Raw genomic sequence first — 22,447 nt, 5'->3', positions numbered from 1 at the left:
TATCTGGTGTTATTTATTTTATGGCATTGTAAATGGAGATCAACTGGTGCAAATACTATGAGGATGTAAACATTACACTAAAATCTTGAATTATTTTTCTAGGAGGAGAGACTTCAGCATGCAAACCTTCATCTGTTCGGCTTGCACCGTCATTTTCATTCCATGCTGCTGGCCTTCAGATGGCTGGACAGATGTCCCATTCACATCAGCAGTACAGCGATCGTCGGCAGCAGAACATAAACGACCAACAGGTTTCTGCCTTATCCTACACTGACCAGATTCAACAACCTCTAACCAACCAGGTACGTGATATCAGGAGAGAGCCTTTTCAGTTTTGAGATGCATGCTTTCTTCCCTAAATATTTAAATATTTTGGGACACTTTACCCGTTACTTTTTTTAAAATAAAACATCTATAATTACAAGGTTCACATCTAATGCATCTAGATCAAAACTTCGATTTTTTTTTCTTCAAATTGAGAAATACTATTGCTCCTTTGTAAGAGGCTTCAAGAGACAGTCTTTTGGCAGTTAAATAAATACTTGCCTTATTTGTGAAAGGAAATATTCTATTCTAACCATTCTTGACAAGGAAAGGAAGTAAAGTAATCTGAGGGGAATTTATGGCAATTAAAGATCAGTCTAGTGGTAATCATGAAAAAAGTAAATTGAAGTCCAATTTGACTGCTTAATTTTTTTAAAGAGGGAGACTGTTATAGTGGAGTATTTTATAGGTAACTTTGGATTGGAAACTTATTGTACAGAACTTTATAAAGATCTTGATTTCAAAACAATAATACAAATTTTATATTATCACTTGGACTTCTTCACTGCTCCTCTCCCACATCAGAGTTCTGTATTCTCATATATTAGCTCTTATCTTGGATAGGTGATGTGAGCATACTTGGGGAGTAGGAGGACTCCAGCTGGGTATTATCTGGCTGACATACCTTCCCTGGTGTCATTGGACTATGACAGCGTCTCTCCACCTATGAGGGCTAGATTATCCCCTTGCTCTCCCTGAGAGCATTCCTCTGTAGTTCCTCCTTCTTAAAAGCAGCAGGGAAGCTGACAGCCTGCTTAAAGGGGACGGCTTAGCAACTGCTCCCTGCTTACACCCAGATTGACTGACTATTGATTTAGGGAGTCTTTAAATTGTGCCTTCAAAACATACAGGATAGTAAAATGAGCCCAACATAAGAGGAGGGAATGCTGCTCCTATGCCCTGGTGCAAATCATCCCACCCCGTCTAAGCCACCTTGGATGTGCTGCAATACTATCATGAGAGCCTTTACCAGGACTCCCAAGTGTGTTGCTCTGTGTAAAAGCAAGATGAGGGAAGGGACCACAGAAGAAGAGGAAGAGATAAGAGAAGATGAGTGTGATCAGGATCAGCTCTAAGAGATGCAGGATCCTCCAGCATGTAGGGGGAAAGGGAAGTTCAGGCTGTTCAAGTGGAAGGACTTACCAGACTTACCTTCCAGGATTGCTCAGCTCCTGAAAATTGGAAATGGGAGAGCCAGGTGCTCTGATATCCGGCGATCCCATCCTGCCTAGTTCATATAGGTCCCAGAAAAAACAAGACATGATGGCTCAAGAGTAGGAATTTTCATTAAGAAATTGCCTGCAGGCAGGCTTGTGAAGATCTTGTATCCACCAACAGAGGGAAAAAATGCCAAGATCTATCTGACTGTCAGTGGATATAGCCACCTCAAGAGTGGTAAAAGGGGTGATAGTACCTATCAGAAGTCCTTTTAAAACTGCTGCTTAAGAGAGAGGTCAATCTGCTTTTAAAGGAGCATTTAGCTCAAGAACCCTGCAGGGGACCCTGTATGTGATTTATCCTTCTAGGGTAATATTTGGGTGAAAGCACAGATTTTTCATGTTCTCTAACACTAAAGATAAACAGATGGTGATGGCTGAAATGCTGCCCTTGTTGGGAGCTGCATTGTTTTTCATGACCAGGACCACCTTGGGAGCCAGGGTGATCTTCATAACAGTAAAGAGGTCCCTGAGGGCTGAAGCAGTGGTCAACTGATTAGATAGCCAAGGCCAGCCTTGCTTCTCTACCCTTTAGGAGAGCAATCCTGCTTGGCAAAAAGCTTCAGAAGCTGTAGAAGTCTTTCACAGATAGGAAAAACTGAGTCTTCCCACGGTACAGCTCCTGCAGACACTGGTACAAATCTCAACCTTGGTGGGCTCTTGCCTCTCTAAACCTACCCCCATCAATCAGAGAAAAGAATACCTTTGGCAGGCTTCTTTTTGAGGAAAAAATCAAATTACTTTTGTACCCACAGAGAAGCGCACAGGAGCCCCAGGCAATCAGCATGAAGGTATGCAGACGTGTACCGCATCTTTGCCACTTGCTAAATACATAGGTTAACACCTCTTCGGATCATTGGGTATTGCATGCAGTACCTACCTCCAATTGGCACATGATGCCAATCTGCATTACCCACTTGTCAAATTTTCAAAGAAGCACGTTTGTGTTTTCTCCCATACTGCCCTTCATGCTTGGAAGGAGCTCCCAATAAGCATTCTCAAAACTAACTCATTATTCTCCTTCAAAACCTTTCTCAAAACTCTACCCGTGTTGCATACAAAAAATTTGACAATGGCTAGTGTGCTGATACCACTGCCCATCATGATGACCAAACTGTCATTGTTTCCTTGTACTTCTGTATCTGTTGTCTTATTATTTTGTAAGCTCCTGGGGGCAGGCTTTGTCTTTTGTTCTGTTTGTACAGTGCAGAACACAATGGGGTCCTGGCTATGACTAAGATTCCTATGTGCTACAGTAATGCAAATAATAATCACAAACTTAATGAGCCCATTTAGGTAGTCCGATATTGTTATCCTGGGCACATACACAAATTGTCAAGGAGGTACGAATAGCAAGAGCATGGTTAAGAAGCTGGCCATGCTTATGACCTGGTCAGAAAAAGCATTTGAAAGGTGTCACCCGCATATAGCAGGGGATCAAAATGACACAGTAGGCTGGCCAGGCAGGCAACAAGTATGTCCATGAGAGGTGGGAACTCAGTTGTAAGATGCTTACTGTAATATGTCAAACATAAGGAACCCCGTAGATAGCTCTGATTGCCATCAAGATCAGTAGGAAGACAGAGATGTACTTCAGCAGGCATAAAGAGCATAACTCCCTGGGAAATAGGCATTCTGCTTCTCCAATGGGTTTTCTCCTCACACATCGCCATCAGTAACAGGATACTATGTACCAATTTCCCAGGCCTGCCACACACAGTAATGGTTTCTAGTGACAGATCAAAGATCCAGTTCATTGTTTTGGCGTTACTTTACGTAGCAGCCTCAGGGTCGCATATTGCCCAGTGGGGGGAGTCTTCTTGGGTATGATTTCTTAGTTCAACCAGATGTCCTGTAATATTCTCTCTTGCAACACCTTCAGCCCAATAAAGTGTTTGGGTTTTTTCTTTTTTTTCCTGTTGTTGTTTCAGTGACTGTATTTGTAAACAGTGTGAGTGAGGGTCTTTCTCTAGTAGTTTGTTTGCTATGTTGGGATTATTGGACAAAATTTTTAGTTTTATAGACTCCAGCCTCCATCTTCTGGCCAGACTGCTGCACTGCACCACTTGCTCCTGTTTAAGTTCAGTGCCTTGGCTGGTGGTTCAGGTGCTTTTCCTCTGATACGAGCCTTTCCTGAAAATTCCTAAACCTTCCATATCTGGAACAAGCCTAATTCTTCCTAATTTCAGTAAAAAAATTGTTGGATTTTTAATAGCTCCTCTCCAAGCACAAATGTTTTATTAATATTTTTCTCAGACTCTACCAGTCACATTGGGACAAATTAAAGAAATCTTCCTTCGGTCTCCAAGACTCCTCATTTCTTCTTAGCCTCCTCATTTCTAGCATTTAGGACTGAAATGTTTTCCACAAAGATCCTGATGTTGGTGGATACCAAAGGGAGCACCCAATTATTTGAAAGAAAATACAGATTTCTCTAAAATGGCCTTCATATCTATTGTCAGTTGTCTCCTGCCCTCTATGGTTGCCAAAGCTTGTATGGCTTATTGTTGGGATAGAGCATCCAGCAAGAGGGAAAAACAACTTAGATCCAGCAAGTTGACTCTGGTTTACATTTACGGGAAATAATGCTGCCTGCTTCTTATTTACAATGTCACCTGAAAGTGAGAACAGATGTTCATATGGCACTGTTGTAGCCAGTGTTGCAAGGTATTTACCTGCCGGATATGCTAAACATTTGTATGCCCCTTTATGCTTTGACTTGTAGGCTCTAAAGTAATAATAATTCTACATTTGAAAGTGACACTTTCACGATAGAGAGATTGTACTAGAGTACTTGTATGAGATGTATTGAAAAATACTGTTTTCTTTTATACAGTACAAATATTTGTAGTACAAATAATATTAAGTGAGCACTGTACACTTTATTCTGTGGTGTAATTGAAATCAGTGTATTTAAAAATTTAGAAAAATGTCCAAAAATATTTATAATAAATTTACATTGGCATTCTATTATTGTTTAATAGTGCAATTAAAACTGTGATTAATTGCAACTGTTTTTTAAAATCTAGTTGATTTGTTTTGTGTTAAACGCTTGCATTAACTGCAGTTAATTGACAGCCCTAAAATAACTAAATAACTGGAATTCTTAGTCGGATACAGTGGTATAAAATTTAAATTCCGTTGTTTGTAAAATTAAAGTCACGCTAGACGTAGCGAGAATCTTTTCTAATACTTGTTATACTCAATTTAATTTTTTTTAAAGTATCCAAATATCTCTTCATTGATTAGGACATATATTTTACAGGATATATATCCCCCATCATAAAATTTCCCATAATGAAATGCGGTATATTTAACAAGAAACACGACTGCTTTGGGCAGTAAAGAATAGGACCACATGAAGAAATTTGTGTGGCAGTCACTTAGTTATCTATTCCCTCTTTTACCAAACACTACAAAATTAACATTGTTGTCAGCTGATACATTCAGGCTGCTCTGAACCAATTAAAAAAATGAAAATAGATCAATTTAATGTGCATAGCTGGGACTCTTAGGCTTGTTGCCTACTCTGTTTTTATTCTTTGGTTGTTTCCTGTTCTGACTTTGTGCTTCCCAACTGTCATTTGCATACCAACAAATGGGTCATATGAAATAAAAAATTTGATTTTCTTATTTGTAATTTTAATTTCTCCCTGCTATGCATGTCCTGCTCCATTAATCTGTTAGGATGATAAAATTTTGTTGTTTATTGACAAGTATAATTGCAGTGAAACTACTTGATTGTCATTTATCTTGGAATTTATACATATTTTCTGAGTTATGTTTTCCAACATTCAATTTTGGAAATATCTTTTGGGGTTGCAGTTAGCTATGTGGCCAGCAGGTAGAGACTGGAGTCTGCAAAGCAGGATTTTTTTTTTTTTTTTTTATTACCAGAGAGCTGCCTCAAAGCTAAAGGAAAGGCAGGATTACCTAACAATATAGTACGGTGTGGTGCCACTATGCAAAATGGGTGTTGTCCCCTTCCTGTGCTATCATTCCCCTCTTTCCTTCATCAGAGGAAGAGGTGGTTATATAATTGGAGCAAGATTCAAATCTTTCATATTCTTCTGAGGGGATCTTGCTGTACCATGGGAATGTCCTGATTAAGAATATAGCTAAGCATTTTAAAATGCAGCCTATGGAGGAAAAAGGTGGAAGATTCTTACCTTTTTTTCCTTCCCAATCTTCCATCCCATTTTTCAGAAGGCAGAGAGGAAAATATTGCCTCTTTAAAAAGTTAATACAGGTCAGATTAGAAACCTTTTCACTTGTGCCCGCAGTATCCACACCAGGGGAGTTACAGAGCAGCACTTTGGTGCATGCTGCTATTCACATCCCCATAGGTCTAGTTTCCCATTAATGCGGTCCTATTTGAAGAGGACTATGTTAATGCAAACTAGGAACCTTTTGGCTTGTGCCTGGAGCATCCACATTGGGAAGTTGCAGTGCAACCCTTTGGTGCATGCTGCTATTCACACCCCTGTAGTCTGAACTGTGGGGCAGTGTAGACAAGCTCTGAGTGATGCTGCACAGGCGTGATTGAAAGCGTGATTTGGAGATAAAGGAGTTAGGGTTATCACTGAGAAGCTGTGAAGGGCGCAAGTTGACCTGAAGAATCTTAATTATTGTATGTGGTTTACAAGAAGAAAAGAAAACCAGCTTGATTTTCTCAAGGTGACTTTTCAGGGCTTTGCTAGAACTTTTTTTTACTTGTAAAGTGAACAAATTTGAGCTAGAAATTAAAGATGATCAACATGGAACCCCTCCATGCTATTCTACAGAGGAAAATATGCATGGGTCCTACACACGCCTATCAAACATGGGGTGTACCTCCTCCAGAGCACTATATGCCCCAATAACGTTGTGGGTGAAACAAGACAATCACTATGCTCTTGAATGAATTCACACTGGAAGATGAGACAGAAACACTATATCACTTATGGGTGAACACTTTTCGCAAAGGGATCACGCTGTATCTGACCTGTCAGTCCTTTTTCTCAAGGGAAACCTGTACAACACTTTCAAAAGACAAGCCAGAGTGCTTAAATCCATAACTTTGCTAGATTCTAAAAATCATGGGCTGAATGAGACACTGGATTTATGGTTTATTATAACAATCTATAACCCATTAGCGCCACCTCCTGCAACCTCTCTCCCCCATTCCTTCCCCACCCCATGACTGGAATGGTGTTAACGAGGGCCACTTCACCTTGAATGGTCCCTTGAAATGTGTTGGCTACTTATTCTAAAAAACCTGTTTCACCTTGTATTTATCTGTGACAGTCCATGTATGTTTTCTAGACCTGAAGAAGAGCTCTGTGTAAGAGAGACAAGCTTTTGATCACTAACAGAAGTTGGTTCAATAAAATATATTACCTCACCCATCTTGTCTGTTCTATATGCTAGGACCAACAGGGCTATAACACTGCATTCTACAGAATAGGCATGCTGCTTGCTTCTTCCACAGCTGGGAGAACAACCCTGCAAAGTCTAGTCTGTGACAGCAGAGAGACTGGTCATTACACCTGCCTTGAACAAAGTGTAGCCTTTATGTTTTCACCTGTGACATGAGTAGAGTGACTAATGGATAGTGACAGAGCCTCCAGCCACACTACCAAATTCCTGCTCTTGCCTCAAATGCTTATAAGGACATTGCCAACTGAAAAATCATATTTACATATGTAAACTTGGTACCATCTAGGTTTATAAGTAAATCCTACAATTATTAGAACTGAAGCAGATTAGAGGGAGAAATAATTCCCTTTATATTTCAGTTTATTTTCTTCATTTTACGGCACTTTATTTTATAGCATTTTATAGTGAGTTTTGCTGTCTTGTCAATGGTGTATACTGTTCTTCTTGGCTCTGCAAAAGGGTGTTTATCAGTTATAGTGAAACTGATGAGGCTGTAGGCTAGATTGTGCACACAGCGAAGAGAAAAGTGTTCCTGAGCACGTTTAGTGATGTCGCGTGGGCACTAGAGCAACACAACTGTCTAATTGTGAACAGGAATTAGAAAAGAGTAGTCTTTTACTTGCTGCTTAAAGGTTGTTCTATCAGAAAATTGAATGTTTAAAAACTAATCAGTTTTGGAAAATACTTAAAAGGAACAAAAATTTTATTTAAAAAAAATATACTTTGTTTGTCCTGAACAGATCCATTTACGTCTAGATCTCTCACATTATATAGATTGATAGATTCCAAAGCCAGAAGGGACCATTGTGAACATCTGGTCTGGCCTCCTGTATAAAACAGGCTATAGAACTTCCCCAAAATAATTTCTAGAGCATATCTTTAGAAAAAATATTCAATCTTGATTTAAAAATTGTGAGTAATGGAGAATCCATCACAACTCTTGGTAAATTGTTCCAGTGGTTAATTACTATCACCGTTAAAGATTTATACCTTATTTCCAGTCTGAATTTGTCTAGCTTCAGTTGTATACCAGCTTTTCTAACCCCACTATAATATCACTGAATATAATGAAGCATTTTTGAAATGTACTGACTCTGCTATTCCATAACAGCATTTGTGGCATTTTACTATTGAAACAGTTGGTATACCTGTATTCATTATTGTTTTATGTTTGTTTTTTAAATGCAAGTATGTTTAAAATACAAATATTTTGCATGTGCTTCATAAGTCAGGGGATCAGAGAGGGAGGTGGGGGATGAAAGGCAATAAGGGGGTATATTGTCAGCTAGCTCAAAAAACAATGAGAATATTAAACCTATTAGTAGTAGTAGTTTTTTTATTTAAACACAGCTTTGTAAATATTAGAAATTCATCAGTTAGAGTGGTTAGGATTAGATTTAGGCAGTTTACTCTTCTGAAGAGTAGTAATTATTTAGTTAAAGTGCTAGTTTTTTCTGTCTGTTTAAAGTGATGCCTGATATTGTCATGTTACAGAGGCGGATGCCCCAAACTTTCCGTGATCCAGCTACTGCTCCCCTGAGGAAACTCTCCGTTGATCTGATCAAAACATACAAACATATTAATGAGGTAAAGATCACATAGTTCACCGTTATATTTTTATTTAATGTATGATAACTTGCTAATAATTACAATATGTAGTGTTATCAAAAATATTGATTAAAGTGTTCCAAGTAGATTTTTCTATAAGATGCAATGAATTTAGGCACATTTCTTTTACTGGCACATTATACAGGTATTCTTTTTCTTAATTTATGAATTAACTTGATGAATTCTAAATTAAACAAATCCATGTACTTTTATTGCAAATAAAAATAACATGCAAGTAAAAAAGGGTTTGTGCCCTTTTTTATTCTTTATTATGTATTTAAAATATGGGTTCATTCCCCTCACCCCCCTGTAGAGATATCAGTAATGCCTTGTCTTCTCTTCTTTGGTGGGAAGTCTCCTTGAAGGACCTGAAGTGGAAACTTTTTCTGCCTTTAATTTAAAGGGGCTTGGTGGGTGTTGAATATTTAGGCCTAAATTTTCAAAAGTGACTATTTTGGGCTCCTCAGTTTTCGTGTGCCCAACTTCAGACAACTTTAACGAGCCTGATTTGTCAGAACTGTTGAGTACCTGCCTTCAGAAAACGAGGTCCCTTTCAGTTGTCTCAAGCTGAGCACCCAAATCACGGCTCCCAAAATCAACAGTCACTTTTGAATGTGTAGGTCTTTGTAGTTTTGTTTTTGTTCTGTTTTTCCTTCCAACGGTTCATAGAGCATTTACTTTCCATTGGTTTTACCAACAACACATGTTCTAAACATTTGAATAAAAATCAGAGTCCCTCTCAATTGCTTGTGTTTCACTACTTGATACCTGTGAGGTCATAATCCTACTGGGCCTCCAGTCCATAATCTACTGGAAAAGAAGGCCTAGATAGCAGTTGAATTGCTATTGTAAATATAAATAAACTTGAAGATATGTATCATCAGGAAAACATAAGCCATCTTTGCCTTTCATGTTATCTTTTGATTGCTTTATCTTTTAGAAAAATTGTGTTTCTATAAAGCCTCCTTAATTGATCTGATTATCTTAATTATTCAAAATCCAAAAGAAGGCAGAGTTATAAAGCAAGGAAGTGGTGATGTCCTCCGAGATGCCTGTGGTGATTGTAGAATAAAAGAAATGGCACTGCAGCCATCCATGATTTCACTTTGTTTTTTCTTTTAGTCTTGGGTACTTATGGACTGTAGTCTGGCAAAATTACTATCTCTAATCAAGGCCTCAGCAGTTTAAAAGCAGCTGTTGTTATCTAGTGGCCTGTGCTTGAGCTTGGGAGTCCAGAACTGCTGTGTCACTGAGTGGCCTTAGCAAGATGTTTAATTCCTTTTGCCTCACTTTTTCTACCCTATTGTTTTGTACAGCGCTTGAAAAATATAAAATGTTAAGTGCCAAGTATTTCCATATTTAATTATCATTATTATATTGTGTATATATTGTAATGCTAGGCAACAATTGAATCTTTTGTTACTCAGCTTCTCCCAATGCTTACATATTTAATTTTACTTTCTGTTGGTTACACTTTAGTCTTTGTCTTGCCTTTTTAAACATAAATAAAGATGTTAGGTTAATTTTCGTGTGTGTGTCATAGGACTGTAAGGGTCCTGAAGAGGTCGTCTAGTCCAATTCCCTGCATTCAAGGCAGGACTAAGTATTACCTTTTTTGTGTGTGAGAGACAGTAAGTGACTTACCCCATGGTGTGTTTTATCTTTTGTACCCTTTGTTTTTAATAGGCTCAAAGGCTACATTTTATGAATATGTTGCTGTGGTGTGCTTACGGATGTTAAATATTCATAAATATTGGGATATTTGCTTTTGGTATAATGACTGAATTTCAGATCCTATGATATAATTAAAACATTGTGTGCACTTCTGAAGGGACACATTAATTCAAAAATTTCTCTTTTCCCTGAAACTTTATCTACTTTATTTATAAATATCATTTAGGATTATGATGTCTAAAATTATAATTTTTAGATATATTTTTTGTTTATGAATTTGATAGCTCTGTGTTAAGAGATTCACTGTTTTCTCAGTATAGTCAGTTAGTTTTCCTGGTTTTTATGGGTGTCTTTCACACAGCAACAGGGGAGGGGAAAATAACTTTTTAAAAATGGAAAATGGGTTTGTAAAGCCAGAAAATTTTGCTGGTGTGGGAGAGAGGGGGGAGACTAGAGTAGTGCCTGAAGATATTCTTTACTGATTAAAGTGACACCATCAGTTGAAATTTAAACCAGTATGTTCCTCATCTTCAGGTTTACTATGCAAAAAAGAAGAGGCGGCACCAACAGGGTCAAGGAGATGATTCCAGTCATAAAAAGGAACGGAAAGTTTACAACGATGGCTATGATGATGACAACTATGACTACATTGTAAAAAATGGGGAAAAGTGGATGGATCGTTATGAAATTGACTCTTTAATTGGCAAAGGATCATTTGGGCAGGTAATGGATGTCAGCTGAAAAATCATTAATTCGTTTTAGTTATAATAGGCATCTAAATGAGTTAATATCCAAGCCACACCCCGTGTCTCATGTAAAGATTGCTTCCTTATTCATAAGCTCTTGGAATAAGATGTCTACTCAAAATTTCTGCGTTTGTGATTTTTCTTGTTTATAAAACATGAAATTTGAATTTTCTTGAGCAAGCACATCCAGTAACTGCTTTTGCAAGATAATCAAACCTATTAATTTGGAAAAGAGACAGCTAAGGGGAGATATGATTGAAGTCTATAAAAGCATGACTCGTGTAGAGAAAGTAGATAAGAAAGTGTTTACTACTTCTCATAACACAAGAACTAGGGGTCACCAAATGAAATTAATAGGCAGCCGGTTAAGACAATAAAAGGAAATATTTCTTCACACAATGCACAGTAAACCTGTGGAACTCCTAGCCAGAGAATGTTGTGAAGGCCAAGACCATAACAGGGTTCAAAAAAGAAAGAACTAGATAAATTCATAGAGGATACGTCCATCAATGGCTATTACCCAGGATGGGCAGGAATGGTGTCCCTAGCCTCTGTTTGCCAGAAGCTGGGAATGAGTGACAGGGGATTTATCACTTGATGATTACCTGTTCTTTTAATTCCCTCTGGGGCATCTGGCACTGGTCACTGTCGGAAGACAGGTACTGGGCTAGATGGACCTTTGGTCTGACCCAGTAGGGCCATTCTTATGTTCTTATGTTATGTTCTTAATTTAACACTTAACTCGCATTTGCTGTCATTCAGAATTTTTAGCACACGGTGTTATGGAAACCCAAATTTAATTTTCTGTGCTTCGGGAGATAACACAAGCAGATAGCATAGAGTATGTAATAAATACACATCATACCCAAGTTAACTCTTGAAAAAGGCATTTGGAGAGTTAAGCATTTCTAAATAGTGAATGTTTACTAGAAAGTGATTTTACTCTATTTTCTGTATTGATTTTTTTTATACTTATACTTGAATTAGATGTTATTTCCTCAGTCCACCTTCTCAGTGAAGTCTGAATCTTGTTTTTGTGATTTTTGTTATGAAAATTAATATCATATCACAATATCACCTATGGCTTCACAGTAGAAAGAAGAAAAGAAAATGGTCTAGAAAGGATGAAAATTCTTATTTTCAAGACAAATATTTTCAATAAGAATTAAATGTACTTAGTAAAATTTTGAAATATAAACTGGATTACTAAAGTATGTTTTAAATATGATTAATTTCGAAGCTTTCTTGGTTTTGAAAGTCTCTGTTTAATAAATAAATTTAATGAAATGTGCGGTTACTTAAACATTTTATTTAGCATGTCTTTTTTTTTCTCTTTCAGGTTGTAAAGGCTTATGATCGTGTGGAACAGGAGTGGGTTGCTATTAAAATTATAAAGAACAAGAAGGCTTTCCTAAATCAAGCCCAGATTGAAGTGCGGCTTTTGGAGCTTATGAACAAACATGACACTGAAATGAAATACTATATAGGTATTAAGATAATTCTTATTTTTATTCATTTGCAAATATTTGAGAATTGGCCGGAGAACCTAAGACCAAGCTACTAATTTTACAGTGCTCATAATGTTGAGGAATTATACATTTGTTTGATTTTTACGTCGATAGTTATTTTACAGCAGACTATCTTACATAAAGAGAACAGCTGACTTGTGCATGTAGAACTTGATCCAGAAGAAGTTATATGAGACCATGTGACATTATTAACTCCCTTGTGTTTTTAACCATGAGTTCTACTGCTGTATATGGCAATCAGATTGGACAGGGTCTGTTTTGCTCCTGAGAAGGGGGCAGTCTTCAGTCCCTACTGCCTCTTCTTAATATGGAAAAGTTGCTGGTAAAGCAATTTTAACTTATACAGGGGGTATAAATTCCGGAAAAAAATAAGAAGCCCAATTTAATTGTGGTACCAGAGAAGATCATATTGCTGGCATTTGCCCACTTCTCATAGAAACATGCTAAAAGGAGGTAGAAGCTCCAATTCACTCCCCAGATGGATCCAGACATTGTACATTTCTTAAACTTGGCCTTTTAAGAAGACAAGGCAGGAAGTTATTTTTCTTATCCTCTCTGTGTACTTGGGATAGTTGGAACTCTGTTGTGGACCAACATGTTCCCACAAGAGAAGAATGTTCTTATAACAACTAATGGCTGTCCTTTCCCCTCCCCCCTCTCTTCCACTTTCCCTGAGACAGGATGAGGGGAATAGGCAGGAAGTTGCCTGGACCATTGTCTACGACTGGTTCCATGTTCCATAACCATTAAATGTGTGTTCCATGTCTTATTTATCAAAGTTGCATTCCTTGTGGTCACCACCTCAGCCAGAAGAGTGGTTGAGCTGGGAGCCATAATGGTGAATCTGCCATAAACTATATTCAGTAACAAACTCTCTCTTTGAGAGTATATCTGAAATTCACCTCCAAAGAAGTTTTGGAGTTTCATATAAACTACTCAATCCATTGACCTGTGTTTTTTCCAAAACTGCATGTATCTGAAGAGGAGAGGAGACTTCACTACCTTGATGTACATCACATTCTTGCCTTCTACCTGCAAAGGACAAAACCAGATAGAAAATCACCTTGATTGTTTCACAGTATAGCAGAATGAGTCTGAGGTCAAACTGTATCTTCCCAGAGGATCACTTGGTGGATCTTGGGCTATATCCTACTCATGCAGCTGTTTTCTGTGTTCGAGCTTTTATTCTCTGGGAAATGTCACACAGAGATCCACATGGGCACAAAAAATATAATTTATTTCCTAGTGTTGTAGCGGTTTTGGTCCCAGGATATTAGGGAGATAAGGTGGATGAGATCATATATTTTATTGGACCAACTTCTGTTGGTGAAAGAGAAATGCTTTCGAGCTACACAGAGCTCTTCTTCTGGTCTGTTTAGCTTGAGAGCTTCTCTTTTACCCACAGAAGTTGGTCCAATAAAATATATGATCTCATCCACCTTGTTTCTCGAATTTATTTCCTAGTAATTTCTATCTATACCTCTGTTCTGCCAGCATAGGAATCTGGCCCTTTTGTCAGTGAAAAGTCCCAAGTTATAGGCTGTGTATGTTTTGAAAAGTAGTATTACTAATATAAAGTTGGGTTTTGGCTCAAGTCAACTGGAAAGTCAATGAGGCATAGTCTAGCTAAGGCTGTTAGCCAATCAGAGCCAACACTTAGTTTTGCTTGCTAGCCTTCCTGTTGAAAAGAGGTGGAGCTACCCATTTATCCTGTGCAGATTAAACCAGCGTATAGAAAGGAATTTCCAGGTAAAATATATTAATTAGAAAGCTACATAGAATTGTAGACTTTAAGGTCAGAAGGGACCATTATGATCATCTAGTCTGACCTCCAGCACAATGCAGGCCACAGAATCTCACCCATCCACTCCTGTATCAAACCTGTGTCTGAGCCATTGAAGTCCTCAAATCATGGTTTAAAGACTTCAAGGTGCAGAGAACCTTCCAGCAAATGACCCATGCCCCACGCTGCAGAGGAAGGCAAACCTCCCCAGGGCTTCTGCCAGTCTGCCCTGGAGGAAGATTCCTTCCCAACCTCAAATATGGCGATCAGCTAAACCCTGAGCATGTGGGCAAGACTCGCCAGCCAGACACCCAGGAAAGAATTCTCTGTAGTAACTCAGATCCCACCCCATCTAACATCCCATCACAAGTCATTGGGTATATTTACTGCTAGTAGTCAAAGACGAATTAATTGCCAAAATTAGGCCATTATACCATCCCCCCATAAACTTATCAAGCTTACTCTTGAAGCCAGATATATCTTTTGCTCCCACTACTCCTCTTGGAAGGCTGTTCCAGAACTTCACTCCTCTGATGGTTAGAAACCTTCGTCTAATTTCAAGTCTAAACTTCCTGATGGCCAGTTTATATCCATTTATTCTTGTGTCCACACTGGTACTGAGCTTAAATAATTCCTCTCCCTCCCTGGTATTTATTCCTCTGATATATTTATAGAGAGCAATCATAGATTCATAGACTTAAGGTCAGACGGGAAAATTAAGGTCATCTAGTCTGACCTCCTGCACAATGCAGGCCACAGAATGTCACCCACCCACTTCTGTAACAAACCCCTAACCTATGTCTGAGTTATTGAAGTCCTCAAATCGTGGTTTAAAGACCTCAAGGTGCAGAGAATCCTCCAGCAAGTGATCCATGCCCCGTGCTACAGAGGATGGCGAATGCTCTATAGTAACTCAGATCCCACCCCATCTAACATCCCATCACAGCCATATTGCATTGGCAGCTCATAGTCATCCTGTGATCAACCAATACTCCGAGGTCCTTCTCCTCCTCTATTCCTTTCAACTGATGCCTCCTCAGCTTATAACAGTAGTTCTTGCACTTTTCACTACTAAATTTCATCTTATTACTATTACTCCAGTTTACAAAGTCATCCAGATGTTCCTGTATGATATCCCAGTCCTTCTCTGTGCTGGCAATACCTCCTAGCTTGTGTCATCCGCAAACTTTATTAGCACATTCTCACTTTTTGTGCCAAGGTCAGTAATAAAAAGATTAAATAAGATTGATCCCAAAACCGATCCCTGAGGAACTCCACTAATAACCTACCTCCAGCCTGACAATTCACCTTTCAGTACGACCTGTTGTAGTCTCCCCTTTAACCAGTTCCTTATCCACCTTTCAATTTTCATATTGATCCCCATCTTTTCCAGTTTAGTTAATAATTCCCCATGTGGAACCGTATCAAATGCCTTACTGAAATCGAGGTAAATTAGATCCACTGGATTTCCTTTGTCTAAAAAATTTGTTACCTTCTCAAAGAAGGAGATCACATTGGTTTGGCATGATCTACCTTTTGTAAAATCGTGTTGTATTTTGTCCCAATTACCATTGACCTCAATGTCCTTGACTACTTTTTCCTTCAGCTTTTTTTCCCAAGACCTCGCATACTACAGATGTCAAACTGACAGGCCTGTAGTTCCCCGGATCACTTTTTTCCCCTTTCTTAAAGATAGGAACTATGTTAGCAATTCTCCAGTCATACGGTACAACCCCTGAGTTTACAGATTCATTAAAAATTCGTGCTAATGGGCTTGCAGTTTCATGTGTCAGTTCCTTTAATATTCTTGGATGAAGATTATCTGGGCCCCCTGATTTCGTCCCAGTAAGCTGTTCGAGTTTGGCTTCTATCTCGGATGTGGTAATATCTACCTCCATATCTTCATTCCTACTTGTCATCCTACCATTATCCCTAAACTCCTCATTAGCCTCATTAAAGACCGAGGCAAAGTATTTAGATATTGGGCCATGCCTAGATTATCCTTAACCTCCACTCCATCCTCAGTGGTCCCACTTCTTCTTTCTTTGTTTTCTTCTTATTTATATGGCTATAGAATCTTTTACTATTGGTTTTAATTCCCTTTGCAAGCGAAAACTCTACATGGCTTTTGGCCTTTCTAACTTTATCCTTACATGTTCTGACCTCAATAAGGTAGCTTACCTTGCTGATCACTCCCATCTTCCATTCCTTGTAGGCTTTCTGCTTTTTCTTAATCACCTCTCTGAGATGCTTGCTCATCTAGCTTGGTCTACAACTCCTGCCTATGATTTTTTCCCCCTTTCTTGGGATGCAGGCTTCTGATAGTTTCTACAACTTTGACTTGAAGTAATTCCAGGCTTCCTCCACCTTTAGATCTCCCAAGTTCTTCAGTCCAATCCACTTCCCTAACTAATTCCTTAATTCTTTAAAGTTAGCCCTTTTGAAACCAAAAACCCTAGTCACCGATCTATTTTTGTTTATCCTTCCATTTAGTTTAAACTGAATTAGCTCAGGATCGCTCAAACCAAGGTTGTCCCCTACAACCATTTCTTCTATGAGGTCCTCACTACTCACCAAAACCAAATCTAAAATGGTATCCCCTCTTGTTGGTTCAGCAACTACTTGGTGAAGGAATCCATCAGCTATTGCATCTAGGAAAATCTGAGCCCTATTATTATTGCTAGCACTTGTTCTCCAGTCTATATCTGGGAAGTTAGTCTCCCATGATCACACAATTCCCATTAGTATTTATTTCATTAAAAACATTAGAAAGGTCTCTATCCATAGCCAAATCAGATCCCCGTGGTCTATAGCACACCCCAAGCACTATCTCAGGGGAGGCTCTAGTAACTTTCTTCCCCGATGTGATTTTTGCCCAGACAGACTGTCTTATTTATTCCACCCCTTCTTATTTCTTTACAGTCTACCTCATCATTGATATACAATGCTACTCCACCACCTTTGCCTTTATTTCTGTCTTTCCTAAACAGCACATACCCTTCAATACCTGTACTCCAGTCATGATGACTATTCCACCATGTTTCTGTTATCCCTATAATATCCGGTTTCACTTCCTGCACCAGTAACTCTAGTTTCTCCATTTTTTTACCTAGGCTCCTCGCATTAGTGTACAAACATCTTAATTCTTGCTGTTTGGCTTCACTCACATTCTTTACCCCATTAGGCCCAGATATTCTACTGTCAGTATCACCTATTAGAATTTTATCTACAGTACCCTTCCTCCATATGTCCATTCTCCTACCCACAACAGTATCCTTTCTTGCTTCGTTTTCTTCCCTCTCAATGTTAAAATCCGGCGTGGAGATTACCTGGACATCTCCCAACCATCTCCCCCCAATTCCTAGTTTAAAGCTCTGTTAATCAGTTGTGCCAGCCTCCATCCTAGAAGTCTATTTCCCTCCCTGCTCAGGTGAAGTCCATCCCGAGAGAACAGTCCTCAGTCCATGAATGCCTCCCAGTGGCCATACATCCCAAAGCCCTCCTTATAGCACCACTGCCTGAGCCATCTGTTGATCGCCATAATCTTGTGACACCTTTGTGGCTCTTCTCTAGGAACAGGCAGAATCTCACTGAAGATCATCTGAGCCTCGATTTCCTTAAGTGTCTTCCCCAGCCTGGCATAGTCTCCCTTGATACGTTCCAGCAAGAATCTAGCCGTATCATTCATTCCCACATGAAGGACAATCAGCAAATTCTTTCCTGCTCCTGTTAGGATCCTCTTCAGCCTGTATCTTAGCACCTGACAGATAACACACCCTTCTGTTCTGTGGATCAGCTCTGGTTACAGGCCTGTCTGTTCTTCTCAGTAAGGAGTCCCCAATCACGTAGACCTGCCTTTTCCTGGTGACGGTGCAATTCTCCGGTGTATCCCCTGTTCCCTCTGGCTGCAAGTCCTCTCGATTCCTATTCACCCTTGCAATCCTCTGCAACCCATCCTATATCCTCCTGGGGCTCATGTTTGGTGTCATCTCCATTGACTCTTCCCCTTTCCTTATAGGGCTAGCTGCTCTTTTCTTCTTTGCCCTCTCATCTTCAGCAACTACCTGCTGTGCCCCTTCTTCATTTTCCAACTCCGCAAACCTGTTCCTGAGCTCTATTTTTCCTTCACTAGCCCGTCTTTTCCTCCGCCGGTACACTTAGTCACATGCTTCCACCGTCCACTTTCCTCACCCAGCAGTCTCCCCTCAGAGTTCTTTGGTCCTGCTTCCATCTGCAAGTCTGAGCTTTTCCCTTCAACCTCATCATGTCTTTGCTCCATCATCCGCTCGAATCCCCTTCTAAACTCGACCAGAGTTTCCGCCTGTATCTCCAATCCTTGGATCTTTTCTTCCATCAGCTCTATCAGGCGGCACTTCATGAAGACAAAACTCTTTTCAGGTACCCACTCCAGGATCATGTACATGCCGCAGCTTCCACGTCCAGTCATCTTCACGTCCACCACCCACAGCAAAACAACCCCCCAACAAGCACCAAGATACTGCTAGAACACTGCACACTCCCTACAGTACCCTGTGTGTTCCTCTGCCTGCCTCTTTTAGTCTTCCCCCAAACTCCCCCTGTAAACTCTCCTGTGTACAGCTCTGTTTGCTGGCTCCTGTGCCGCTGCAGCTGTCTTTATAATAAAACTGAGAGATGAGTGAGCATTAAAGCTCACCTGGTCTCAGCACAAAAATCAGACATACATCTTTGCTGTTCCTGGTGGGTTTCATTGCATTTTCCCTGAGATGTGGTTGTGTTGTCACCTTTAATTTTGTAATAAAAACTAAATTGGTAATTAGCCAGCCCGTAAGAGGCAGTATGTTAAAACTCGTAATCCTACCTGTTCTTTGGAATGTGATAGAGTGGGAAAGGGAAGGGAAGAAATATCAGAACAGAGGAATGGTGAAGGTTGAGAAGAAATATGGAGGAAAAAGATTATTTTCTGTCATATTATAATCAATTTTAAGACGCTAATAATATTAGTAGCTTTATTCTCTCTTTATGTATGTTGGGAATATTGGCTTATCTTTGTATTATGGAAAGATTCTCTTAAAAATGTAAAATTTTACTTAGGACTAAATTATCTAGTGACCAGATAACTATTTTAAAGCCTTACCATTTAGGAATTTTTAACTCATTTTATTCAATATTATAGTTGTCAGTATGTAGAAATATGTTTTGTGATTTTTTTTTAATGAAAAATATTTTAACGTGTTGTTTTAACTTATTGATGTCATTCATATCTCAAATAAAAATTAAACTCCACAGCATATGACATAGAGAGATGCCTTTTAGAAATCTAAAAACTACTCTCCTTTACATTAGTTCACTGAAAATAGTGACATACTGTGTGACAATAATAAACCTCTTGAATTTTTAATATTAGATTGAGAGCCTCTGCTTGGAAAAAATCCTTGATTTTAAAAAAAATCAAAAAAAAAAATCCATATTTCCCCAAAACATCATGTTAAAATGTATATAACTCATAACGTTGTCCTAAAGCTACCCTTGGATTGTTTTATAAATGGGTGGTTTAATTGAGATGGCTGCCAGTGAACAAACCAATGTAATGAATGTCAGTAATTCTGAACAATGGAGAAATAGCACACGTATTCTGATGAAATATCACACCTGCTGTTGACTGCACTCTTTATGCAATAATTTATAATACTTCTTGACTTGCTTCAGGTTACTTTCCTGCTCCAGTATGGCTGAAATATGAGCTTGTTTATCTTTTAATATAGAAATGTTCTCATGCTGATTAATTTTTAAACCAGTTCATGAATTTAAATTAATATCTTCTAGTATATACTGAACACACAACAAATCTCTCTATAAATAGACAGTTATTTGAATTGTTAAAATTGTTTCCATAAATGTGCATCAGTTACCAGGATATTACCATGTAACTATTCAAAACTGTTTCTTCTGCTAGAAACTGATGCAATTTATAAAACTTGGAAGTCTGTTTTTTCCTCAATATTTAATGAACCTTTCTGTGCTGCCCCACGCTCTGGCATGTGCTGGGGTATTTTTTTTATTGATATGCAATTACTTTAAGTAGATTCACAAAACAAGTACCACATTGCCTAGATGACGCACACACAGGTGCTGCTACTTCATTGTACGTGTACACAGTAAGTTTGTAAGCAGAGAAAAGTTCTTTTGATTTTGCTTATAGATGTACTTTTTATTGGAATACTCAATAGATTAATGTAGAAAGAGAAGTTGTCTATAGAAGACTCAGATTTTTTTTTAACATTTTTGAAGGCTTTCAGATATACCACGCCCACCACTGTCATAAAATAGAGATTGCGTAGATCGAGTGTTTTATAAATAAATCATGGATATTCTAGTAAACGCTATAAAATATTTAGTATTGAATAATGTTTAGGAGACAAATAGCTAGATTCAAAGAAGGGATAACGGACAAGCATTTTTGTTAATAGTTTTTATTAAAATTCTAAAGTAGTTATGATTGTGCTGTTCCTTATTAGTTCATTTATAGAAAAATGGGTAACGCTCTACACTGGAGTATGCAAATATTACGCCTTGGTTGCTCCCCCACTTCGCCTCAAAAGTACTTCCTGGAGCAGCTCTTCTAGATGGTTGACAGCCTGGTAAATCTTGGTGGTTCTTTGAGTGTTTGTCCATATATATTCCACTATCAGTGTACGTGCACCAAGTGTGCTCAAGACAGATTCTTTTGGCAGCAGTGTCTGTTGGGGAAGTGCCTGCATTTCGTGTCCCCATGCACCAACTAGGTGCATACATGGAGGGGCCACCTCAACTATCCCTCAGTTCCTGCTCATCACCTGTGGCTATGGGTCAGAGCTTGCAGTGACTGCCTCTTCATATGCTTGTTAATTGCTAATTAGGTACTTAGTTTAAAGTAGTGTTAGGAATTTTTCTAGAGTTTCTTTTTCCTTTGTGATGAAATTGCACTTTATTTGTTTGTGGGAGGTACTTTCAGTACCACTTCAGTCATTATGACTGAATGTAAATCCCCAGGATTCAAGAATTGCCCTTCATGTGAGACAGCAATGCTGTTGAACAATGTACCTGCTTGGTGTTTGATTTATCTGAGTGAAGGGCACTTCAGTGATGTGCCATCTGCTAATCATTCTCAAAAAGAATCCAGAGGATGAGAGTCTTGTATTTAAAATGCTCTTTTCAGAGAGGTCAGTGCCTCTGCTTCTCATCCTAGCTTGTCTGGGGCAGAATCATCTGATGGATTCATTTCAGGGAGTGTCCAAGCTGTTGCTTCTCCTGAAGCTGCCATTCCGAGTTTAAAAAGCCCATCATCTTCATCTGGCAGGTACTGAGGTTAGAGAGGAAGAAAACTGCATAAATCTCAGAGAGAGAGAGAGATATCGATCTCTGGGCCCTTCAGCTTCCAAGGCCCTTTGATTTTCAAGGACCATAAATCCTCTCAGTTGACTGAATCTAAGGGTATGTCTACACTGCAATTAGACACCCACGGCTGACCCATGCCAGCTGACTTAGGCTCGCAGGGCTCAGGCTCAAGAGGCTGTTTAACTGTGTTGTAGATATTCGGGCTGCAAATCAAGCTCTGGGACTCTCCCACCTCACAGGGTCATAGAATATCAGGATTGGAAGGGACCTCAGGAGGTCATCTAGTCCAGCCCCCTGCTCAAAGCAGGACCAGTCCCCCAACTAAATCATCCCAGCCAGGGCTTTGTCAAGTCTGACCTTAAAAACATCTAAGGAAGGAGATTCCACCACCTCCCTAGGTAACCCATTCCAGTACTTCACCACCCTCCTAGTGAAAAAGTTTTTCCTAATATCCAACCTAAACCTCCTCCACTGCAACTTGAGACCATTACTCCTTGTTCTGTCATCTGGTATCACTGAGAACAGTCTAGATCCATCCTCTTTGGAACCCCCTTTCAAGTAGTTGAAAGCAGCTATCAAATCCCCCTTCATTCTTCTCTTCTGCAGACTAAATAATTCCAGTTCCCTCAGCCTCTCCTCATAAGTCATGTGCTCCAGCCTCCTAATCATTTTTGTTGCCCTCTGCTGGACTCTTTCCAATTTTTCTACATCCTTGTTACAGTGTGGGGCCCAAAACTGGACACAGTACTTCAGATGAGGCCTCACTAATGCTGAATAGAGGGGAATGATCAT

The 22,447-nt window shown here is 39.1% G+C and overlaps 1 protein-coding gene across 2 annotated transcripts in view; it reads left to right on the top strand.

Annotated features, from left to right (window-relative positions):
• The window catches only part of DYRK1A (dual specificity tyrosine phosphorylation regulated kinase 1A), a 140,504-nt gene that overhangs the window by 101,719 nt on the left and 16,338 nt on the right, over positions 1–22,447 (top strand). For both annotated transcript variants that reach the window (XM_039496953.1, XM_039496952.1), the window contains 4 exons: positions 103–302; positions 8,454–8,546; positions 10,776–10,964; positions 12,327–12,474. In XM_039496953.1, the coding sequence (XP_039352887.1) occupies positions 103–302; positions 8,454–8,546; positions 10,776–10,964; positions 12,327–12,474 (630 nt within the window). The remainder of the gene's footprint in view (positions 1–102; positions 303–8,453; positions 8,547–10,775; positions 10,965–12,326; positions 12,475–22,447) is intronic.

The sequence above is a fragment of the Mauremys reevesii genome, linkage group 1, assembly GCF_016161935.1.
Source record: "Mauremys reevesii isolate NIE-2019 linkage group 1, ASM1616193v1, whole genome shotgun sequence".
NCBI lineage: Eukaryota > Metazoa > Chordata > Testudines > Geoemydidae > Mauremys > Mauremys reevesii.
This window is presented reverse-complemented; position numbering and strand designations above follow the sequence as displayed.